At 43.0% G+C, this 17,989-nt stretch overlaps 3 protein-coding genes and 1 long non-coding RNA gene across 4 annotated transcripts; 3 read left to right on the top strand and 1 right to left on the bottom strand.

Annotated features, from left to right (window-relative positions):
* The first annotated feature begins 309 nt into the window (after positions 1-309).
* wdr77 (WD repeat domain 77) lies at positions 310-3,795 on the top strand. The gene is made up of 10 exons (XM_084705704.1): positions 310-549; positions 1,086-1,271; positions 1,386-1,527; positions 1,655-1,704; positions 1,837-1,907; positions 2,084-2,141; positions 2,248-2,319; positions 2,417-2,525; positions 2,681-2,749; positions 2,865-3,795. The coding sequence occupies exons 1-10, from the start codon at positions 465-467 to the stop codon at positions 3,019-3,021; spliced, it is 999 nt and encodes a 332-aa protein (XP_084561830.1). The 5' UTR covers positions 310-464; the 3' UTR covers positions 3,022-3,795.
* Positions 3,796-4,526: 731 nt separating this feature from the next.
* LOC146273201 (uncharacterized) lies at positions 4,527-11,378 on the bottom strand. Its single transcript, XM_084705703.1, has 5 exons — positions 11,105-11,378; positions 9,228-9,316; positions 7,472-7,562; positions 5,050-7,072; positions 4,527-4,849 (listed from the first exon to the last, which is right to left on the bottom strand). The coding sequence occupies exons 1-5, from the start codon at positions 11,184-11,186 to the stop codon at positions 4,750-4,752; spliced, it is 2,385 nt and encodes a 794-aa protein (XP_084561829.1). The 5' UTR covers positions 11,187-11,378; the 3' UTR covers positions 4,527-4,749.
* LOC146273200 (uncharacterized) lies at positions 11,106-14,562 on the top strand. The gene is made up of 3 exons (XR_014766661.1): positions 11,106-11,238; positions 13,187-13,431; positions 13,782-14,562. It is a non-coding gene; the product is annotated as an uncharacterized LOC146273200 (long non-coding RNA).
* Positions 14,563-14,980: 418 nt separating this feature from the next.
* guca1ab.2 (guanylate cyclase activator 1Ab.2) lies at positions 14,981-17,908 on the top strand. Its single transcript, XM_084704968.1, has 4 exons — positions 14,981-15,172; positions 16,766-16,915; positions 17,481-17,574; positions 17,671-17,908. Exons 1-4 carry the CDS (start codon positions 14,981-14,983, stop codon positions 17,793-17,795), a joined length of 561 nt encoding a protein of 186 aa, XP_084561094.1. The 3' UTR covers positions 17,796-17,908.
* Positions 17,909-17,989: the final 81 nt, after the last annotated feature.

Here is a 17,989-nt window from a genome sequence, read left to right as displayed (position 1 = left end):
AATAATAATCATTGCTATCATTTTCCACTGTGAATAAGAATAGGTTAGTGGAAAAAAAAAGCTATAAGTGACTGAGTTTTGTTGGCATTCTTTGTTTGAGAAAATTGGTAAAATGCACACACAAAAAACAAAAGTGCAATGTCAAATGAAATCGTTTTTTCATGCAATATTTATAGTTTCAATAGTTAAAAAATAAGAGGGTATTTTTGTTACATACAGCCAATAAAGTAATACAATATTTTGATAATTGGGCAATTGCATCAGTTCAAGTAGTGATGATTTTTCTCAAGCGCGCATGAAACCTGGAAGCGGAAGCTCAAGCTTCACGTGGTTGTTTCATTGCTGCATTCGAACACGCACAATTCATTTTTTTCTTCCTATTGAAGTTAAATGCGACAGCCACACAACCACAGCACTGAAAGTATAGCATTTCTTTGGACATATTCAAATTTATCAGTACCAGAATGATCAAGGAAAACCGATGGAATGCACCCCCTAATGCACCGGCGTGCATGGAGAAGCATCTGGACTCTGCGCAATACAGGGCAGGTAAGAAATGCAACAGGTAGCTAGCTAGTAGTATTTTTATGTAGCCTTGCACGTGGTGTTAGTAACGTGTACTAGTTAGCAAGCCCAGCCGACTCTCTGGGTTTGTATGTCTTCACCAAGTTTTTCAAGACACTCTCGTATTGATTACCCATTTATGGAAGTACCTAAGTTTGTCTTTGGCGGCGTGGCTAGTCTACAGGAAAATTCTGTTGGAGATAGGTAGCATAGCACAAGTACATACTATTAGAAGGTAGGGAGCAAAAGCCTTTGACATTGGCTTACGAAGTGACGCGCTCCCAGAACTAGCTCCGCCAGTCAGGGTCAATTAGGCAAAGGTTTTGTTCAAATGTCATTGTTTTCGGTATGATGAGAAAATGAAACAGCCATGCGTGGACGTTGAGATTCACCCTGTCAAACAACACGTCACCAGCAGGGTGCGCACAGCTACTGTCTTTTCCATTCGTTTGATCCAGTAAATTGTAGCGTCTAGTATCAATCGAGGATCAACTCGAGGTCCGTTTCCTCTTTATCCCTAGACGGTACGCTGCTCCTCGGGGCCTCGAGCCTGACTGGAAGATGTTGGCTGGGGTCTATTTGGGTCTACAGTGACCCAAAACAGTCTCCAAATGAAGGTTTTTGCAAGGCTGGTGTTCAGACAGAGGCTGGAGTTACAGAGGCCAAGTGGGTTTCGGAAAAAGGCGTTCTTGTTGGATCTGACTCAGGTAAGCAGGCAAATGTTTTTTTTATCTGATCCACTCCATCATAAAACCATAGCGGATGCCATCACTTGCAATTGAAAGGAGATTTTTTCAGTGTGAACAATGTTGTGAATGCAGGTGCTGTGGAGCTTTGGGAGTTGACTGAGGATGAACGCTTGTTGGTAAACCGGTTCAGCAAACATGAGCATGACCATATTGTCACCAGCGTGAGCTCAACCACTGATGGAAGCCACGCTGTCAGTGGCAGCATGGACTGCAAGTTCGTACACCCCACCCCACCCAAACACAGATTGAATGTAATTACAACCCAGTATTATGTGCAGATGTTTTTTTTCGGGGGGGGGATAAACGTTTTCTCATGCCTCTCTGATTTCTCTCTCCTGCAGGATCAAGGTCTGGGACCTCAGCCAGGAGGCAGTGGTCAGCACATACAGCGGTGAGTCGACACATATTCTAGTCTGAGTGTCCTTTGTGCCGTCCAGTTACTCATTGTAGCAGTCAGTTTGTGGCGTTCACGTCAGTCAGCCACCTGTCTAGTATAAGCTGAAGTTGCTTTACCTTCACCCAGGCCACTCTATGCCAGTGACGTGTGTGTCCTGCAGCCCAGCAGACGAGTCCTTGTTCCTCTCCTGTGGTGAGGTAAGAGCAGGTACTAGGTTGTGAACAGTGGCGTGCATCTGGATTGATGTGGCCTTGTGTGGGTTGGTTGTTTTCAGAGGTTTTATTAAACGCATGGAGATCCCCTATGTTCCAACTAGTATCAGTCATGATGATGTTTCCCGGTTCTGATTGAAGTCTGTTTTCTGCTCCCCCAGGATGGGAGGCTGTTACTATGGGACCGTAGGAAACCTACCAAACCAGCCAGTAGATTAGGTAAACAAAGACAGATCCAGTGTGTTCCATCCATGATGTGTTAGCTTGAACAGTTCCTTTTGCTTTTTTAACTTTAACTTTTTTAAATGGTTTGATCTGATCCCAGATATCGAATCCCCCAGCTGTTGCCCTACCTCGGTGGCCTGGCATCCTCACAACAGGAACACCATTGCCTATGGTAAGGACCAACTACGGAATTAACTACAAAACCCATGGTGCACCAGTACCCAATTGTCAACCTTACCCTTGCTGTCCCATACTGTGTTATGCCCCAGGTGATGAGTTGGGAAGAGTGACAATGAGGGACTTTCAGGGAACAGAGCCGGGCCAGATGCTGAGTTCCCACAGTCGTAGAGTCTCTGGTTTAGCATTCTCCTCACACAGGTAAACACTGGCTCTGATCCACTCACACAGATGAGTAAAACCTCAGACACAGGCTCACAGGGATCAAACGGTCAAATTGACTTGTCCAAGCCCTTGCCTGGCCTGAACCGCAGATTAGTTTGAAATAACCGACCACACAACCTCTTCTTCCTCAGTGTCCCTATGCTGGCCTCCATCAGTGATGACTGCTTTTTGGCTGTGATGAACTCGGAGCTCAAAGAAATGTGAGCGTTATCAAAGCGATGCCCTTACTTTCTGACACCAGTGATCACGTACAATTACCCCACCCCCCCCCATTCACCACTATTCTGAGGTTGTTCTATCTTCTTCCTGTTGCAGCTTCAGGGACGGATCCCACCAGGACTTTGTCCGCGGTGTGTGCTGGCTCCCTGGGGCCTCAGACTCCCTCACCACTGTGGGCTGGGACCACCAAGTCATCCACCACACCGTGGGGCAGGCCACACCAGCCACCGGATCCTCTGCACCCCCACCTTAGGCCTAAATGGCTAGGTCTGAAAAGGAAATTGCTGGAAGAATTGAGATTTGGACATTTTTCTGTTCCCGGTTAGGAGCTGTATAGTTTTCCCAGTGTCCCTAGTTTATATAACAATTTACAAATGTTGACAGAAAAGACAAATTGGTATAGAGCAGTGAATGGCACAATATGGAGGAGTTACTATTGTGACTATGAATGGAAGGGGTTTGGCAACCATAACATGTATTTGAACACTGAAGCCTGCCTGGTCAAAACGGTAGGGTTCAGTCAAGGCCACTTTGGTGATGGAAGTGTGTGAGACGTGTGAGTGAGATACTGGCTCTTGGGCTAACAAGATTACACAGGTGGCTTAGACTTGTTGTCAATTGCAGATATATTGGTGCCATGGCTTATCCATGGATTCTGATATAATTACACAGTGGACTCAAAGAACCTAGTCTTATATTTTACATGGATTTGCCTTCTTCCCAAATGGTTTTGTTTAGACCGACTTACGATGTATATAACAAAAAGAATGTAAATATAATGCGTAGTTCAGTCTTTACTGCAGTGCTCTTGTAGAACTGGGACTTCTCCTCATCTGGCGTTTTGGTTTGGTGTTCTCAATGTTCAAATGCAGATGCAGAACCATACATCACTGCAATGTACGTGTTTAACGACTGCTCCATGGTTTGTATGTACTGGAAATGCCTTGTGTTCCTGGGGAAATATCCCACATTTACTTCACTTACATGCCATCTGTTTCTCCATCCTTTAATAAAAGTAATGTCTGTATGATATTTGCATTGTGACATTAATTGTTGGTAACAACTTCCACTAGTATGTTTAATAATGATTATGAATCAAGATTATTTTCATTTTACAGATTAATAGGTTTAAGAGTGAAGACTCAGACTCATCACTTGTCTTGGTATCTACACATGGATATATAATAGTTGTATTTATATAAAATTAGATTAGATCTAATTAGATTAGATTAAGTTTATCTAAATTAAAATTGAGTTAAATTAAAATGGAAGAGCACAATGTTTGTATATACAGCATACCACTAAGACTAATCTAATGGCTGTACAATCAAACGGTAACACCAGTCCCTTGACTAGAGTATGAATTGCTGGACTTTGGTTTTCTTTTATCTTGGTGAAAAAAATTAAAATAATTTATATATATATATATTAGGCTAAAGTACAGTAACCTGAAAGTAAAGTAACTGGTATGTGTGTATAAAACAACAATACCATGTCTGCTTATTTGCATAGAAGTGATTGTTCACTGTCTTAATTCCTCTTGCTTCTGCTTCCAAATAATAACTGCAATAGTACAACATTATATAAACCTCTACCAAGACACAAACGTGGTAATGAAAGGCTGAATACCTGGGAGCACCTTGACAGACTAATGACATTGAAACTTTTATCCAGTGACTTCAACAAGGCAATGTGTTCACTGATGAATAAGCAACAGTGAACATTTTGATCAAAGAAATCCAAGTGTAATCCACCCACTTATGAGACTTTGGGGTCTGTATTGCAAACTACTTGACACTGTCCACAGACTGTGCTCAGATTCTTTTGCAATGGTGCAATCCATTTTGGGGTAATCAAGTCAAATTCTTTAGTTTTTAAATTGTCTTTTCTCTCCATTGCACTAAATAATGATGACTGCACATAACATTTGTTGTGTTGTCTAACGTTCAAAGACATCAAGTCAAGGTTTATCATTGGATATTCATGAAGAGTCTCCTTTGCTGACTAGCGTGATGGGTTGTGTGGTTCCAGGTCGCACAGTGAATGTCATGCCGTGTGGCTGTTTGGAATGGGGCCCAGTGCTGCAATGAAGTAAGAGAGGGGTGTTAACATGATCAACACTCAAGTTGTGTTAAGATGAAATATACCTCATGACTGAAATCTAGACTTATTGCTATCGAAATCAATAGAGTTTAGAGTTATCCTTGAGGACTGAAGCTAAGTAAAGCTATTCAACAATACAACAACAGCAGGTCCACCACAATTATGTTTTGGCTTTTACCTGGTGGAAACTTTTGATGATGCATCTTGAGCTTTTTTGGCAACTTTAGTCTCCAGTTCATGTATGTCCAGGCCTTTAGTTTGGACAGGCAGAGTAGAACTCTTTGGCTTTTGGCTGAACGTGGGCACAGGAGTCACTCTTGGGGCCACAGGTGTCTTGGTGTCCTCTTCCAACAGAGGAGAGCCCCATTCGTCAGAAATGGCCTCAGTCTCCTTGACTGGCACGGTCATTTTCTGATCCATCTCCAGCATCTTCTTTTGCAGGATGCTCAGGAGGGTAGCTTGGCTGGATGTGAGAGAGCTCGCAGGAGGTTGAGTGGGGGGAGGCGTCGCCTTGGTCTGGACTGCAGGCTTGGGTTTGACTCCCATGGTAGTAGGAAGAGGGACCTTAGGAGGGCTTGGAGGCTTGGGTTTGGCCGGGGGAGGAGGGGGCAACTGGGCTTTGACAGGAGTAACAGGGGCGGTGGTGGTGGTGGGGGGGGAATTCATCAAAGGAGGGGCAGGTGCAGGCACACTGGGCGGAGGTCCAACATCCTCGTCGTCGAAGTTAGCAAATTCTGGCGGGGGAGGAAGTAAGGGCATACATTGCTCCTCGCCGTTCTCTTCGTCGCGGACACCGTCAGATGTTGAAGGACGTCGCTCAGCACTCTGCTTCTCCACATCCAGACTGATGGAGGAGGAGGACCTGGAAGTGAGCAGGACTGGGATGACAGGAAGCTTCTCCGTATCCCTGGCCGGCTCGGGAGTCTGCATCCTAAGCGTGGGCGTACTAATATCCATAGACTGTGGCCTCTGTGGAGGTCTGTCCAGAGATGTCGCAGAGGAGAAAGAGGTGGATCTGGGGACAACGGTGAAGGAGTTGGGATTGGACTCGCTGGGCTGAATGCTGGCAGTGGGCTGTGGCTCACTACCCTTAGCACTATTCTGTCGGGACAGAGTAGACTTGTGTTTATCTCGCTGCTTGGCCGCCATGAGAAGAGCCAGTGGGGATGCTGCAGGACCCTCCTTCGCCGCTGTGGCCTCACTTCCCTTCAGCTGACGTAGTTTACGGTCCAGCAAGGGGCTGTAATTGTGGCCCTGACTTGGAGGTTTATCCAGCCTGACCTGGTTTGCCACTGGGGCAACAGAAGGAGCAGGAGATGCCCTCGGAAGCTTGAGTGAATCTTCCTGAGCTGGTTTGTCAACTTCCTGATGTGCTGCAATTGTTGTCTCTGGTTTTATCTCTGTGTTGGTCTGAAGCTGAGCTTGTGGAGTAGGAAGGGTAGCATGTAAGTTATCTTTAAGGTCTTGAAGGCCTTTCTCTAGATGGTTGCCACAGCTGTTTCTACGGGCCGGTTTGGCTGGTGGAACAACAGATGGGGTGTTGTCGTCAACTTGGCCAGGCCCAGCCACAGAGTCAGTTGTCTCAGAGTCCTCCAGGAGTAGGATCTGCTTAGGCCTCTTCTCACGGTTCACCTTGTCACCAAGGATGGAGGTCTTGGAGACGCTGTAGAGCTTGGCTGTGTTCTGAGGATTGAAGCTGGAGGGTGTGGAGGTCTGAACTGGGGAGGTTGGGGCAGGGGTCTGGGGGGGTCCATCCAGGCTGGGGATGGAAGACAGCCTTGTAGGCTTTAGAGGGGGGTTCTTATGAGTCCTTTGAAGAGGTGGCGGAGGCGTGAATTTTGGACATTCTGTCATATCGGGGATAAAAGGTGAAGGAGGGGTGGAAATTTCCAAAGAGGAAGCAGAAGCATTAGAGGACGTAGAAGGGGGCTTGGGAGGAGCCATTGGTGGAGGTTTGAGGAAGGTAAGGTCCTCCTCCTCCTCAGAGGGGGCTAATGAGGGGGGTTTGGGAGGGGGCATGGAGGGAGGCTGAAGGGATGCTAGGTCAGCAGAGTCCAGGTTCCCCATGAAGTTTGGTGGTGGGGGGATGAACGACGGAGGAGGTGGCGGTGCCATGGAAGGTGGAGGAGGTATGAAGATTTCTCCCTCCACCAAATCAGGTACAGATAGAGCTGATCCATTGGACCACCGGTCTCCGTTGACTACAAAGAATAAGAGGCAAACAAATAACCAGAATCAGAGAATGCACAGCATAATCATGGATATAGTCATTGTCTGTATATCAAAACAATAGCTTTACTTTCAGTCGTGGTTGGCCTGATTTTGAAAGAAATTCATAAAACAATTGATTCCCTCCTGTTCTGCAAACATGCTTGCCAGCAAGTATCGCTGTGTTATTGTGAAATTGTCAAACATTTACTTGTTCTGTATTTTAATCCCTTTACGGAAACACGTTGTATGTGCTTATATGTCATTAATCAGTCGTCTGTCTGAGACTAACAAAAACGTTGGGAGGTGGGAATTTGAATTAGCTTAGCTTTTGTACACAAGAGCACAAGATATGTCACAGTATTTGAGGTTTTGAGGAGAGTGACCCTCACCTGCACCATTGAACTTTGGTCCTCCAAATGGGGGGAGGTCAGGAACTTTTGGTGTTGGGACAGCAAACCCTTGCACAACGTCCGAGGAGGGCTGTGGGAAAAGATCATAAAAACGCCCTGAACTTTCACATTTAACCCTGATCTAAGCTTAGGTTAGCCACTGACATTGTCATCTGCAAGGCTTGAGGCTTACAGTTTGGAGTGAACCAACCTGTTCTTCAAACTATTTTGAGGGCTTGTGCTGTGCCTCAAAAACATTGAGCACTTTTTGTAGTTAATTACACTGTCTCCACCCAATTACCTTGAAATGAACGCATATTTTTTTGCTTTTAGAGCCTATTTGAGTTAAAAGCTTGTTAGTGTTGCCACTCCTATGATGTGTCATTCACATACAAGAAGGGTAGGGCACAGCAGGTAACACACCTTAGTAAGTGGGCATGTCTGCCTCGCAGCAAAAGGGCCATGCCGTCAGATAGTCTCCTGCCCGTGTGACTGACTGTTCTTAACACCTCCTAAACATCGCTAAACGTAAACAAAGATTTTGTTTACACAACACAGGGCTGGCAGACTGAATATCAACACATGCCCTTCAAGAGATAAGGTTGAGAAACATAGCCAGCACCCAAACTATCCTCCTCAACATTAGAACATCTATGATCTGCCTTCTTAACAGTTAATTACACTCCCATTAAGTAAAATAATGGTTAGAATTCTATCACCAATTATTTCCTGTGTCAGACAAGGTTAAAGTCAACAAGTACTTGTTCAGTTTACATTGAAAGTCACAAGGTACTGTGCTCATAATTCCCAGAATTTCGAGCAGCACGCTTGGAATTCTGTGATCACTATCAAGAAACAAGTTCATATTGTCCAAAACAACAATGAAAATGTGTTTCAATGGAAAGCAAATGGGACTGACATTGGAGCCTTAATTACAGGTGTAGGAATGCACATTTAATTTCAGTGCCATGGGTGGGGCATTACATACGGCTTTGCACCCCATTCAATCTCTATCTATGTCTTCACTTTCCATGACTCACTTTAAGTTCCATCCCAAATGATAGTCAGACTGTTCCAACCCCTCATGCCTGGGTGCGCCTCATTCAACACATTCCAGAAAAAAAAGTCACAATAATGCTCCCTATTCTTTGGTTTTTCAGATTGTCAGAAATAGCTAGAACATCTTCAAGTTGAGTAGTAGTTGGAGGAACATTTAGATACAGACGCTACAGATGAGCTGCTTATAAGGAAGATTCTAGATGTCACCAGGTCAGTCAGGGTGTCTCTCTCAAGGTAACTGTTTCAATGTACCCAACACGTAAACTACAGTGTGACAGTTGTTGATGAAGTTGAGGAAATGTTAAGTTATTTGAATGAATTAACTTGTACAGTAAAAGCATTGAAATGAGACAATGTATTGACTGCTTGCCCATAGTGACATGGAAGAATATTTTGCTTTCAGACTGACAGGTGACATGGGCCTGTAATGGTCTCACTGAGATGATTACAGGAATGCCCTTCGTGAGGTCATTCAGATTCTCTTGCAGTTAACTACAAAGAGCTGAAAATGTTTACTTTACGACACATTTACGACTATAAATGTGTTGTTTAAAATATTTAATGTAAAACTGTAGAGATGCATGAAACAGCACAAAAAGGCAACTTGAGAAAATGGTCAGGGCATATAAACCAAATGATTATCTTGATGTTTACTTTACATTGAACAGTTGTGTGTGCACATGCAAATGTGTCTTACCGCAAAGTGCTTCACGGTAGGCCTGGACCTGACCTTGGCAGTCCCCGACTCTGGAATGGCTGATGAATCTAACACCAGCTCCACATTATCTGAGAAAAAACAAAGACATTCAGCACTTTATTAGTTTGCAGTAGGACCTTCCACCAGCAGAGGCCTCGCACCACAACAGGTGGACCGACCGACAAGAAACATGCTGCCAGACAACAAGACAATGTTTCCATTGAACCCTGTTCCATTCTAATTGTGACAATATTTCTCTGTAATTAGATTCACAGTCTAGTGACACTGTAAAGCTGAGTGATTGTTGGTTCCCAGAGGTGAACCGACCACCATTGTTACGACTACTTCATGTGTTGCCAGTTTCCAATCCCTAAATTAAAATGTGATGTAGCGTGCACTTTTTGGGGGGTTGTAAAACAAAGGAACATTAGCACTTGAATAACAAATTATGATCTGTGCTTAGTACTTCTGTTTCACCCCTCTATTGAAGTTGAGTCTGAGGAACACAGCTCTGTGGCTGGTGTTCACTTCATCCATGAAACATGTGTTACAGCATGCAACAACCAAATAGGATAGTAATCCAACAATCTGATGAGTGCCAACCAGGTTAAATGACTAATTGAACTGCCTGTCTAAGAGTATTTCCCCATGATCATATCATAGACATGTCATTTTCTTCCACATTTGATTAAAGATATTACACTGAAGTACAATAGAAAGAGATTTTAATCATCATAACTACATGGCCTGTCTTTCTGTCTTGTATCCATCATAGCAGCCTCAAAACACATACTGGATGGATTTAATGGGAAATGTGGAACAGGCCTGGACTGAACTGGCAAAACGTATTGCTCTGTCACTCAGTACAGTTGATCATTGCTATGTTTATGTCAGTATGACTATCATATAATTGATGCATTAATGTTATGCACATTAAGATTGGGATGTGTTTTCGTTCGTGCACCTGACTGATTTCCATAAACCAACGCCTTCGAATCCTATTTGCACAGCAATTTCCCTGTTGTCTGCGGTTCTCAAAAGCATTGGCCAAATTTGAAAGTGAAGTTTATGGAATATAGCATGTTTTTAATTTGATCTGACCCGCTTTTGAGACACCAAGCAAACCTAGCATAAAATCTAAATAAAATAACCCAAAGGATGCTATGAAATGCAAATTATGGCATCTCCAAATAATAACACTGTCATATCATGGTATTATGGCGCAACATCACACCTAGTCATTGCAAAAAAAACAGGTAAGATAAATAAATAAACACCATATCTATTATAATGTTATAGATAATGTTCTAGATCAGCCCCCAATGAGAATGTGACTTGTGTTCTTAATCTGCGCCATGAAATATACTAGGCCTACCTACTTCTTCTCCTTTAGTTTTACTGGCAGACTACCAACGTTAAAGGTGCACGGCAACACTGGATATTTAACTTGTTTAAAGCCCTTTTAACCTGTAATTGTCATATGCCAATAACAGACACGTTTGTAAGATCTTACGTAAGAGCACTAAAACGTATTTAAGATCATAATAATTCAATTTTAATTTTAGCATTATTTTTAAGGGTACTGAGATGAAATTTAGTTGTGCTTGAGCACCCCTAAAAAAATTCTAAAATCGCCACGGGTACTGCCACATATTCGTCTTAATTTCTTGGCTAAAGTTGCACTTAAAAGTAGTAAACCAGAGGTACAGTTAACAGGATTACCATAGTTGGATTACAAACTCTTTCAGTGGAAATACTACTAATAATCGGTCAACAATCATCTTGAAGTGCAAAGTTCGGTCGCGAGAGAAATTGGAAGTTGGAAAACGAAAAACAGTGTTATAGTTCTTCTCAATGGGCCTGAATGACACACTTACCAATATCCTGATTAACTTGAATTTTAGAGTCGAAGAGTGATGTTTTTTTTCGCCCTAAGAAATTCAGTGATCCCTTTTTCATGATTTTCTCCTACGGGTGTTATATTCCTGAAGATTAGTCGAGGTAACACATGGTGAGTATCGTTAGACTTGAGCCAAGCGTCAAAGGAGTTTCAATCTTGTAGAACCATTCGGTTTTCTTTACAACAGATACATAGCTCAATGTACTACAGATGTGATACTGAATTGGTGTAAACTTCGAGGGAGATAGAAAATGGCACCTGTCTCCGCCTACTGCCCCGTTCTCCTTGCCTTCCCCTTTGTACGTTGACAGGTGAGGCAGAAAGAACGCAGAAATCACTCCCAGAACCGGCCTGCCAATAAGCACACACGCCTTCTACCTTGACTAAAACATTCCAATAACATTCACACGCATCTAAGCAACGTACTTCCTTCCTCTTGGTGTATATCCAAGTATTTGTGAAAGTTTCATTGTGTTTGGCCCAGCTTACACCTGTTTTAGGCAGGCTTTCTTTTGGACTGCCTAAGAACAGCAACAGTATCTGGACGGTGGTAAAGTCTTTACCAATGTTAATAATTAATAACGAATCCCTGAACGGGGTCAGATGGCTGAGTGGTTAGGGAATCTGGCTATTATTCAGAAGGTTGCCGGTTTGATTCCCGGCTGTGCAAATGACATTGTGTCCTTGGGCAAGGCACTTCACCCTACTTGCCTCGGGGGAAATGTCCCTGTATTTACTGTAAATCGCTCTGGATTAGAGTGTCTAGTAAATGTAAACCTTTTGCTTCATGGGATCAATAGCTGTGAGAAAGTTTAAATGGTTGTAAATTACCTAAGTGTTCATGATTGAGTTTGGTTAAGTTCTGAATATAAGTATCCCTGATGATTATGATATGATGATTGTGATTATGATCAAATGAGATCCTGATCAAGTGCCTGTAATAACCAACCTCCTCACCTCATCACTTCACTGGAGTTAATCCCTAGGCTTTGGTTTAATTATTATCTGCATCAATCATATTACCAAAGAAGGTAACTTGACTCAAGTAAGCAGGTCAATGCAAAGATAAGATGAGAGGCTGTACTAAAGAGGATTATGAATGCTCTCACTTTGTGGGTTGACTATATATATGCACAAACACATGACCCATACACAATGCCAGATTGGTCAAAGCTGTGTCTGTCATTTCAGGAACAGCTACCATGGAACTGTAGTCACTCATGGATTCAAATGTATTGAAATGTTTACATGTGAACAGATTTAACACCATTTCATATGTGTGCCACAAACAAACACACGTTCATTGTCCTGAGCCTCTCCCTCCCTCCCTCTCCCTCTCTCTCGGTCCATCCCCGGAGGTACAGTGTATTTTAGCCTGCTGCATATCTCCAAGGTTGAGTTGGAGACTATAACTTGACTCGTCCGTCCTGTTTTATGTCCTCAGTACGAAGGCATCATGTCGACTGTCGAAATGGTTAGAATGTGCAGGCACGCATGTACCAAGGAAGTAAAAATAAGATGACGAGCTGCAAAAGCAGGTATCGAAAATGTAATCAAACGTACGTCAGCACATACTTTGTTAGAGTGCATTCCAAGTGATTTATGGCTGGTGATGATATCAGTTTCCCTGCGTTGTGAGTTTTTGAGTGAATACATTTTATATAGTTGAACCTGTTTGACTGAAACTACAGAAATGTCATACGTCAAATAACTAGTTGTAATGTAGATAACTTCTCCGTTCAGGTCTGATGTTGTGAAGTGTGACAAAGTGTGTTTGCGTAGTTTATTGAACACTACAGACATTGTTGTCATATTTTGCCAACATCTGTATTAGCTCTGGGGCTTCTCCTTTGTCGATTAATTTCTGATTCAAATCATACCCATTTTGATCACTGTATTCATGTAAATAATCTTGGACAAAAAATTGCATTCACATCTAAATGAAAAGCAAGCTCAGAATCTTAATGGAAGGGAATCCACAGAAATATACAGCCACAATGTATGAAGTATTCTTTGGTGTTGATCTCTGCAATGACACACAGTTATGATGCTATTACAGATTTCATCAAATCCCTGCATTGTGACATCATAGCACCAACATCTGTAAAGGAAAGCTGAGACAGTGCTTGTGAAAGCTCACTATAAAGGAGCACCACCAGGAGGCAGACTGAGGGAAAAGGAAGTTGAGGCCAGGCACCCGATCATCTCCGTCTCAGCTCAAGTCCAGTCACCCAGCAGCCTGGAAGCCAACTTCCCACCGCTATGGAGCTCACCCCAGATCAAGCAGCCTTAAGACGCTCTCAGGTAACAGTTCTGTCATAGTGTACTTAAAGTGAATCTGGGGTAAGCTGCCAGGGACTGAGTAGGAAGCTTACGGCTGAGTGGGAGGGGCTTGCTCAAGGGAGATTTGTGGGCGAGGCACACAGCACAATTTAGAACAAAACTATGGCAGTGATTTGAACTTGTGGCAACAGCTGTCTGGCAACATTTAGGCATGCTGAAAACACCAAAGACTACATCTGCTACCAGCTTCACTATGTTGACGTTGTTGCTATTTTGAAGCCTCATAATACCCTTACCCTACATGCATATTAGGTCATAAAGTAAGTAGTGTAGAATGTTTTTTATTCAAGTTTGGCATCGGGTCCCTCCAGGTCAGGAGTAACCCACTGAAGACCCTGGTTCCAGTCAACGCCAGCAGAAACAGAGTGGTGGATAGAAACATTGAACTCCTGGTGTTCTCCTGGAAGCAGCAACAGCGTGGAAGGATCCTTTTGCCCCCCATAACGCACCCCACACCACCCACCAACACCCCATTCTCGGCTGAGCCACTGCCTGCGTTGAACATGGGTTCCAACTCCCTGATTCCCTTCTACACGGTGGTGAAGCCCACCTGTGGCTTCCGTTTCTCCTGGGAGGCTGACCACAAGCACTGCCATATTGGCATCCCCTCCAGCAATCCAGTCATGTGGAGGAGCTAGGGCACAGAGATTGCTGTTCTAATCTATGTGTCATTGTTTCCCAATAAACAACATCTTTGGTCAACAAGACAACTCTTGAAGTAAAGAAATGTACGTAGCCATAACAATGGTAATCTTTTTTTTTTAACACAAACAAACTGAACATGTTTTAATATGCTTGCTTATGTCAGTTAAGGTTGCGGAGTGAAATACATGTCAGATTTGTATTCAAGACCCCTTCAGCTCTGATGTTCAAGATCAAGTGCATGATGTAGGCTAATTGTGATGTGTTTCACGTCATAAGGCAGTATGTGAAGACTACGTGATAATCTGTCCGTCATCAGTGGGGGAGACGGTACAGTTCAGTGGTTAGACCTTTCGACTGCAGATCAAGAGATCACAGATTCAATTCCTCTCTCTAGATTGCCTTGGATAAAAGCCTCTGCTAAATGAAGAAATTACAATCAAATACAAATACAGTGTGTTGTAGAGCAGAAAATAATAAAACAATTTATAAATAAAATAGACCTTCATATTTCTGAAATTACATGCAATGGCATATCATGATGGTACCTACACGCTGTGCCGCCAGTGTAAACCTTCTTTAACAGATTGCGTGGAGGGTCCATATAATAACTCCCATGAACGGCTCGCAGGCCTAAATGGATTACCCAACGTCACAGGCGCATCGTGTTCTGATTGGCCTACTGTATTGGCCTCTGCTCTGAGGATTCATCTGTTAGCAAGCCACTTAGTCTGTTGTTATGATTGTTTTCCATGGATATGTTAGCACGGTGAAGCTCTGTGTGGCACTGTTGTGTCAACATCAACGTTTTTGTTCTTTTATTCTTTTGATTCATTAGTTTGCATTGTGGATGCCAGAAAGTTGGAAGATGGGGAATAACGTTTCTGTGGACGAAATCAGCGCTTGCGAGAGTCATCAGTGGTACAGGAAATTTATGACCGAGTGTCCATCTGGTCAACTCACCTATTATGAATTCAAACAGTTCTTTGGTTTGAAAAACTTATCACCACGTTCAGATGCGTATGTTAAGACCATGTTTGCAACATTTGACATGAATGACGTGAGTACCCTTTCGTTCGATTTAAACATGTCATAGGTCAATGGATGCATTCTAGGCGACACCACTGTCCAATTATAAATCGATATATATTTATAATTATGATCAGGTACCTTTATACTTCGTGTGTTATATTTCCAATTGTTGGTTTAATTTGCATAATTTTCTTCCTCGGGTTCAACCGAGGCTCAACGACTTTAAAGTTGTGAGCCTACGCACGACGTCACTATGATTGAGACGTGCAGATGCCCTCGTGGACGTGTGTGATCCTTTCGCCTTTACTGTCATCATGGGTATTGTAATTGGATGTTCTGAAAACCAAAAACTCGGATTAGTTAGGTAAGGGATCTGTTTTACAATAAATGCAACGGCCAGCTCTATACCTAAGAAAAGGACACACACTCAACATTGCTACAGTGTACTTGCATCATAATATATTTTTATATAAGTTCCTTTTTGGTGTAAATGTATAACTTCAAACCAAATAGGTCCAAGAAGTGTAGCAATCAGATCCAACATACATACTTTGTCAGCAATTATAAGTGTATTTATAAATCTGTACATCGAGGTTGTATTCAACCACAGTTAACAACAGTTAACCATTTTGGGCACTGATGATAGAATCCATTTGGATTTTCCTATTCTATTGTATTAAGTAAGATAGTTTCACTTACAGGTGTAAATGCAACGAATGCAATGACCCAGTGAAGAACTCTTCACCAGCAAATATGACTAAAAACTGAGCAGTCTCATATTGCGGTGTAGATACGCATATGGGGTCAGATGGCTGAGTGGTTAGAGAATCAGGCTATTAATCAGAAGGTTGTCGGTTCGTTGTGTCCTTGGGTAGGGCACTTCACCCCACTTGCCTCGGGGGGAATGTCCCTATACTTACTGTAAATTGCTCTGGATAAGAGCGTCCACTAAATGACTAAATGTAAATGCATTATTTATAGCCATTGGTGCAATGCATAGTGTCACACCAACCATATCTGTGATACTTAAATCCGTCTCCTGTTGGATATCCTCAGGAGACCTCAGGAGGAATGATCCCCCCACATTTAGACCTGAGACTCTGTGCTTAACCAACTTTGGAGGAAGTCGGACATAAGGACCGTGGCTTAATTGAGCCAAACAGAGCTAAATGGAGACGTTAAGATCAGCCTGTCAGTAGCTTAAGACGTAAATATTGACATGGAGCTTATTGAGCCCCAATGCTATTTAAGCCCTGGATTGTGTTACAAGTGGCAAACAAAACAAAGTACCTCTAGTCATTTAGGTGGGCCAAGTCACTTTTTAAAGCAACGGGACCCTTAGATGTAATGTTCTCCACCTAACAGTAAGGGAGCCTCCAACACACCTGAAGAGTCTCCAACATTAGGCCAGGTTAAAAGGTTTCCAGAGAGATCCATCCAATAGTGGACCAGACTTAACCATGACCCTGCCCAGCTTCAGGGCCAGCCAGGCCATCATCACTGCCTCCAGGTGGATGCAGCTGTGCCAAAGTATAAATGCTGTTATGATTGCGACCTGTACACATCATCCTGTCACTGTTACGCTTCCATGTCAACACTGTATTATTGTGTGTTTCTGCAGGATGGCTTTATCGACTTCATGGAGTACGTGGCGGCGCTCAGTCTTGTGATGAAGGGAGGGGTGCAACAGAAGCTACGCTGGTACTTCAAACTGTACGACGTGAACGGGAGCGGCTGCATTGACCGAGAGGAGCTGCTCATTATCATCAAGGTGAGAAGCCCTGGCATGATGAACCCATTCCTGTGCATTCGCTCACTTGAGGCTGTCAGATTTGATTAGAATTCCAACGTACTTGTACTTGTTACAAATGGCTCATACATTTGATTGTATGAAATCATAGGTCCTGTCCAAAATGCAACACTTGAGGTCTCTTGGCCCTAGACCCTAGTGTTGATCGGTGGGCGTTTATTGTACCATTGACAAGAGGCCTTGTTGAAGACTTGTCAGTAGGGGAAAATGAGGTCCTGGAATGCAAAATTTTGGAATGATATGACACCTACAGGCTGCAAGGGGTAACTGCATGTTCAGGCTTTGGTTCCATAATTCCTGCGTTAGTTGTTGACGTGAAGGCATGTAATGAAAATAATATTAAAGAATTTGCACAAAACAATAGATGTACTAGTTAATTCTTAATGTGCAGCAGCAAACGCTGATTACATTATTTTCCAGCAAAGGTCTAACCTTTATTACTTATTCTTCTGCCGAAGCAAATTCCTCGTCTGTGCAAACTTTCATGGCGAATAAATAAATCCCATTCTGATTCATTTTAAACCAGTCTGTTCGGGCCATCAACGGACATCAAGAGCAAGAATTGTCAGCTGAAGACTTCACCAACATGGTGTTTGACAAGATCGACATTAATGGAGATGGTGAAATTTCACATCTTTTTTTATTGGTGTCACTTTCACAGTGTCAGTAAAGTCTATTAATAACCATGTGTGTATGTGTGTGTGCGTGTGCGACAGGCCAGTTATCCATGGAGGAGTTCATGGAAGGAATACAAGGTGACGAGATGCTGCTGAGGACATTGACAGAGAGCTTGGACCTTACACAGATTGTCCAGAAAATCCGCGGAGATCTTGCACCTTAACAAGTTGTTAATCCTTTTAACTACAACTAGAACTGTGCCAAATAAGCAAGAGTCCACACCATTTAATACAGGCACACTGAAGTGTGGTAACCAGGTGCAGCTGCATCCAGAGGCAGGACCAGGTTGGTGCAATACAAAGTGACTTGGAATGGGATTTTCACTCTGTAAGATACGTAAGTTTGTAATATTTTCCA

The sequence above is a fragment of the Hypomesus nipponensis genome, chromosome 9, assembly GCF_054491055.1.
Source record: "Hypomesus nipponensis isolate SF chromosome 9, ASM5449105v1, whole genome shotgun sequence".
Classification (NCBI taxonomy): Eukaryota; Metazoa; Chordata; class Actinopteri; order Osmeriformes; family Osmeridae; genus Hypomesus; species Hypomesus nipponensis.
Note: the sequence above shows the minus strand (reverse complement) of the source record. Positions and strands in the feature narration are given on the sequence as shown.

Coding starts and splice junctions, on each gene's coding strand:
- wdr77 (XM_084705704.1), top strand. CDS start 465: ATGATCAAGGAAAACCGATGGAATGCACCCCCTAATGCACCGGCGTGC. Junction 1,528..1,654: donor AGTGGCAGCATGGACTGCAA/GTTCGTACACCC, acceptor TCTCTCCTGCAG/GATCAAGGTCTGGGACCTCA. Junction 1,705..1,836: donor AGTGGTCAGCACATACAGCG/GTGAGTCGACAC, acceptor ACCTTCACCCAG/GCCACTCTATGCCAGTGACG.
- LOC146273201 (XM_084705703.1), bottom strand. CDS start 11,186: ATGAAAAAGGGATCACTGAATTTCTTAGGGCGAAAAAAAACATCACTC. Junction 7,563..9,227: donor CTACCGTGAAGCACTTTGCG/GTAAGACACATT, acceptor CTTTTCCCACAG/CCCTCCTCGGACGTTGTGCA. Junction 4,850..5,049: donor TCATCAAAAGTTTCCACCAG/GTAAAAGCCAAA, acceptor ACTTCATTGCAG/CACTGGGCCCCATTCCAAAC.
- guca1ab.2 (XM_084704968.1), top strand. CDS start 14,981: ATGGGGAATAACGTTTCTGTGGACGAAATCAGCGCTTGCGAGAGTCAT. Junction 15,173..16,765: donor CAACATTTGACATGAATGAC/GTGAGTACCCTT, acceptor GTGTTTCTGCAG/GATGGCTTTATCGACTTCAT. Junction 16,916..17,480: donor AGCTGCTCATTATCATCAAG/GTGAGAAGCCCT, acceptor ATTTTAAACCAG/TCTGTTCGGGCCATCAACGG.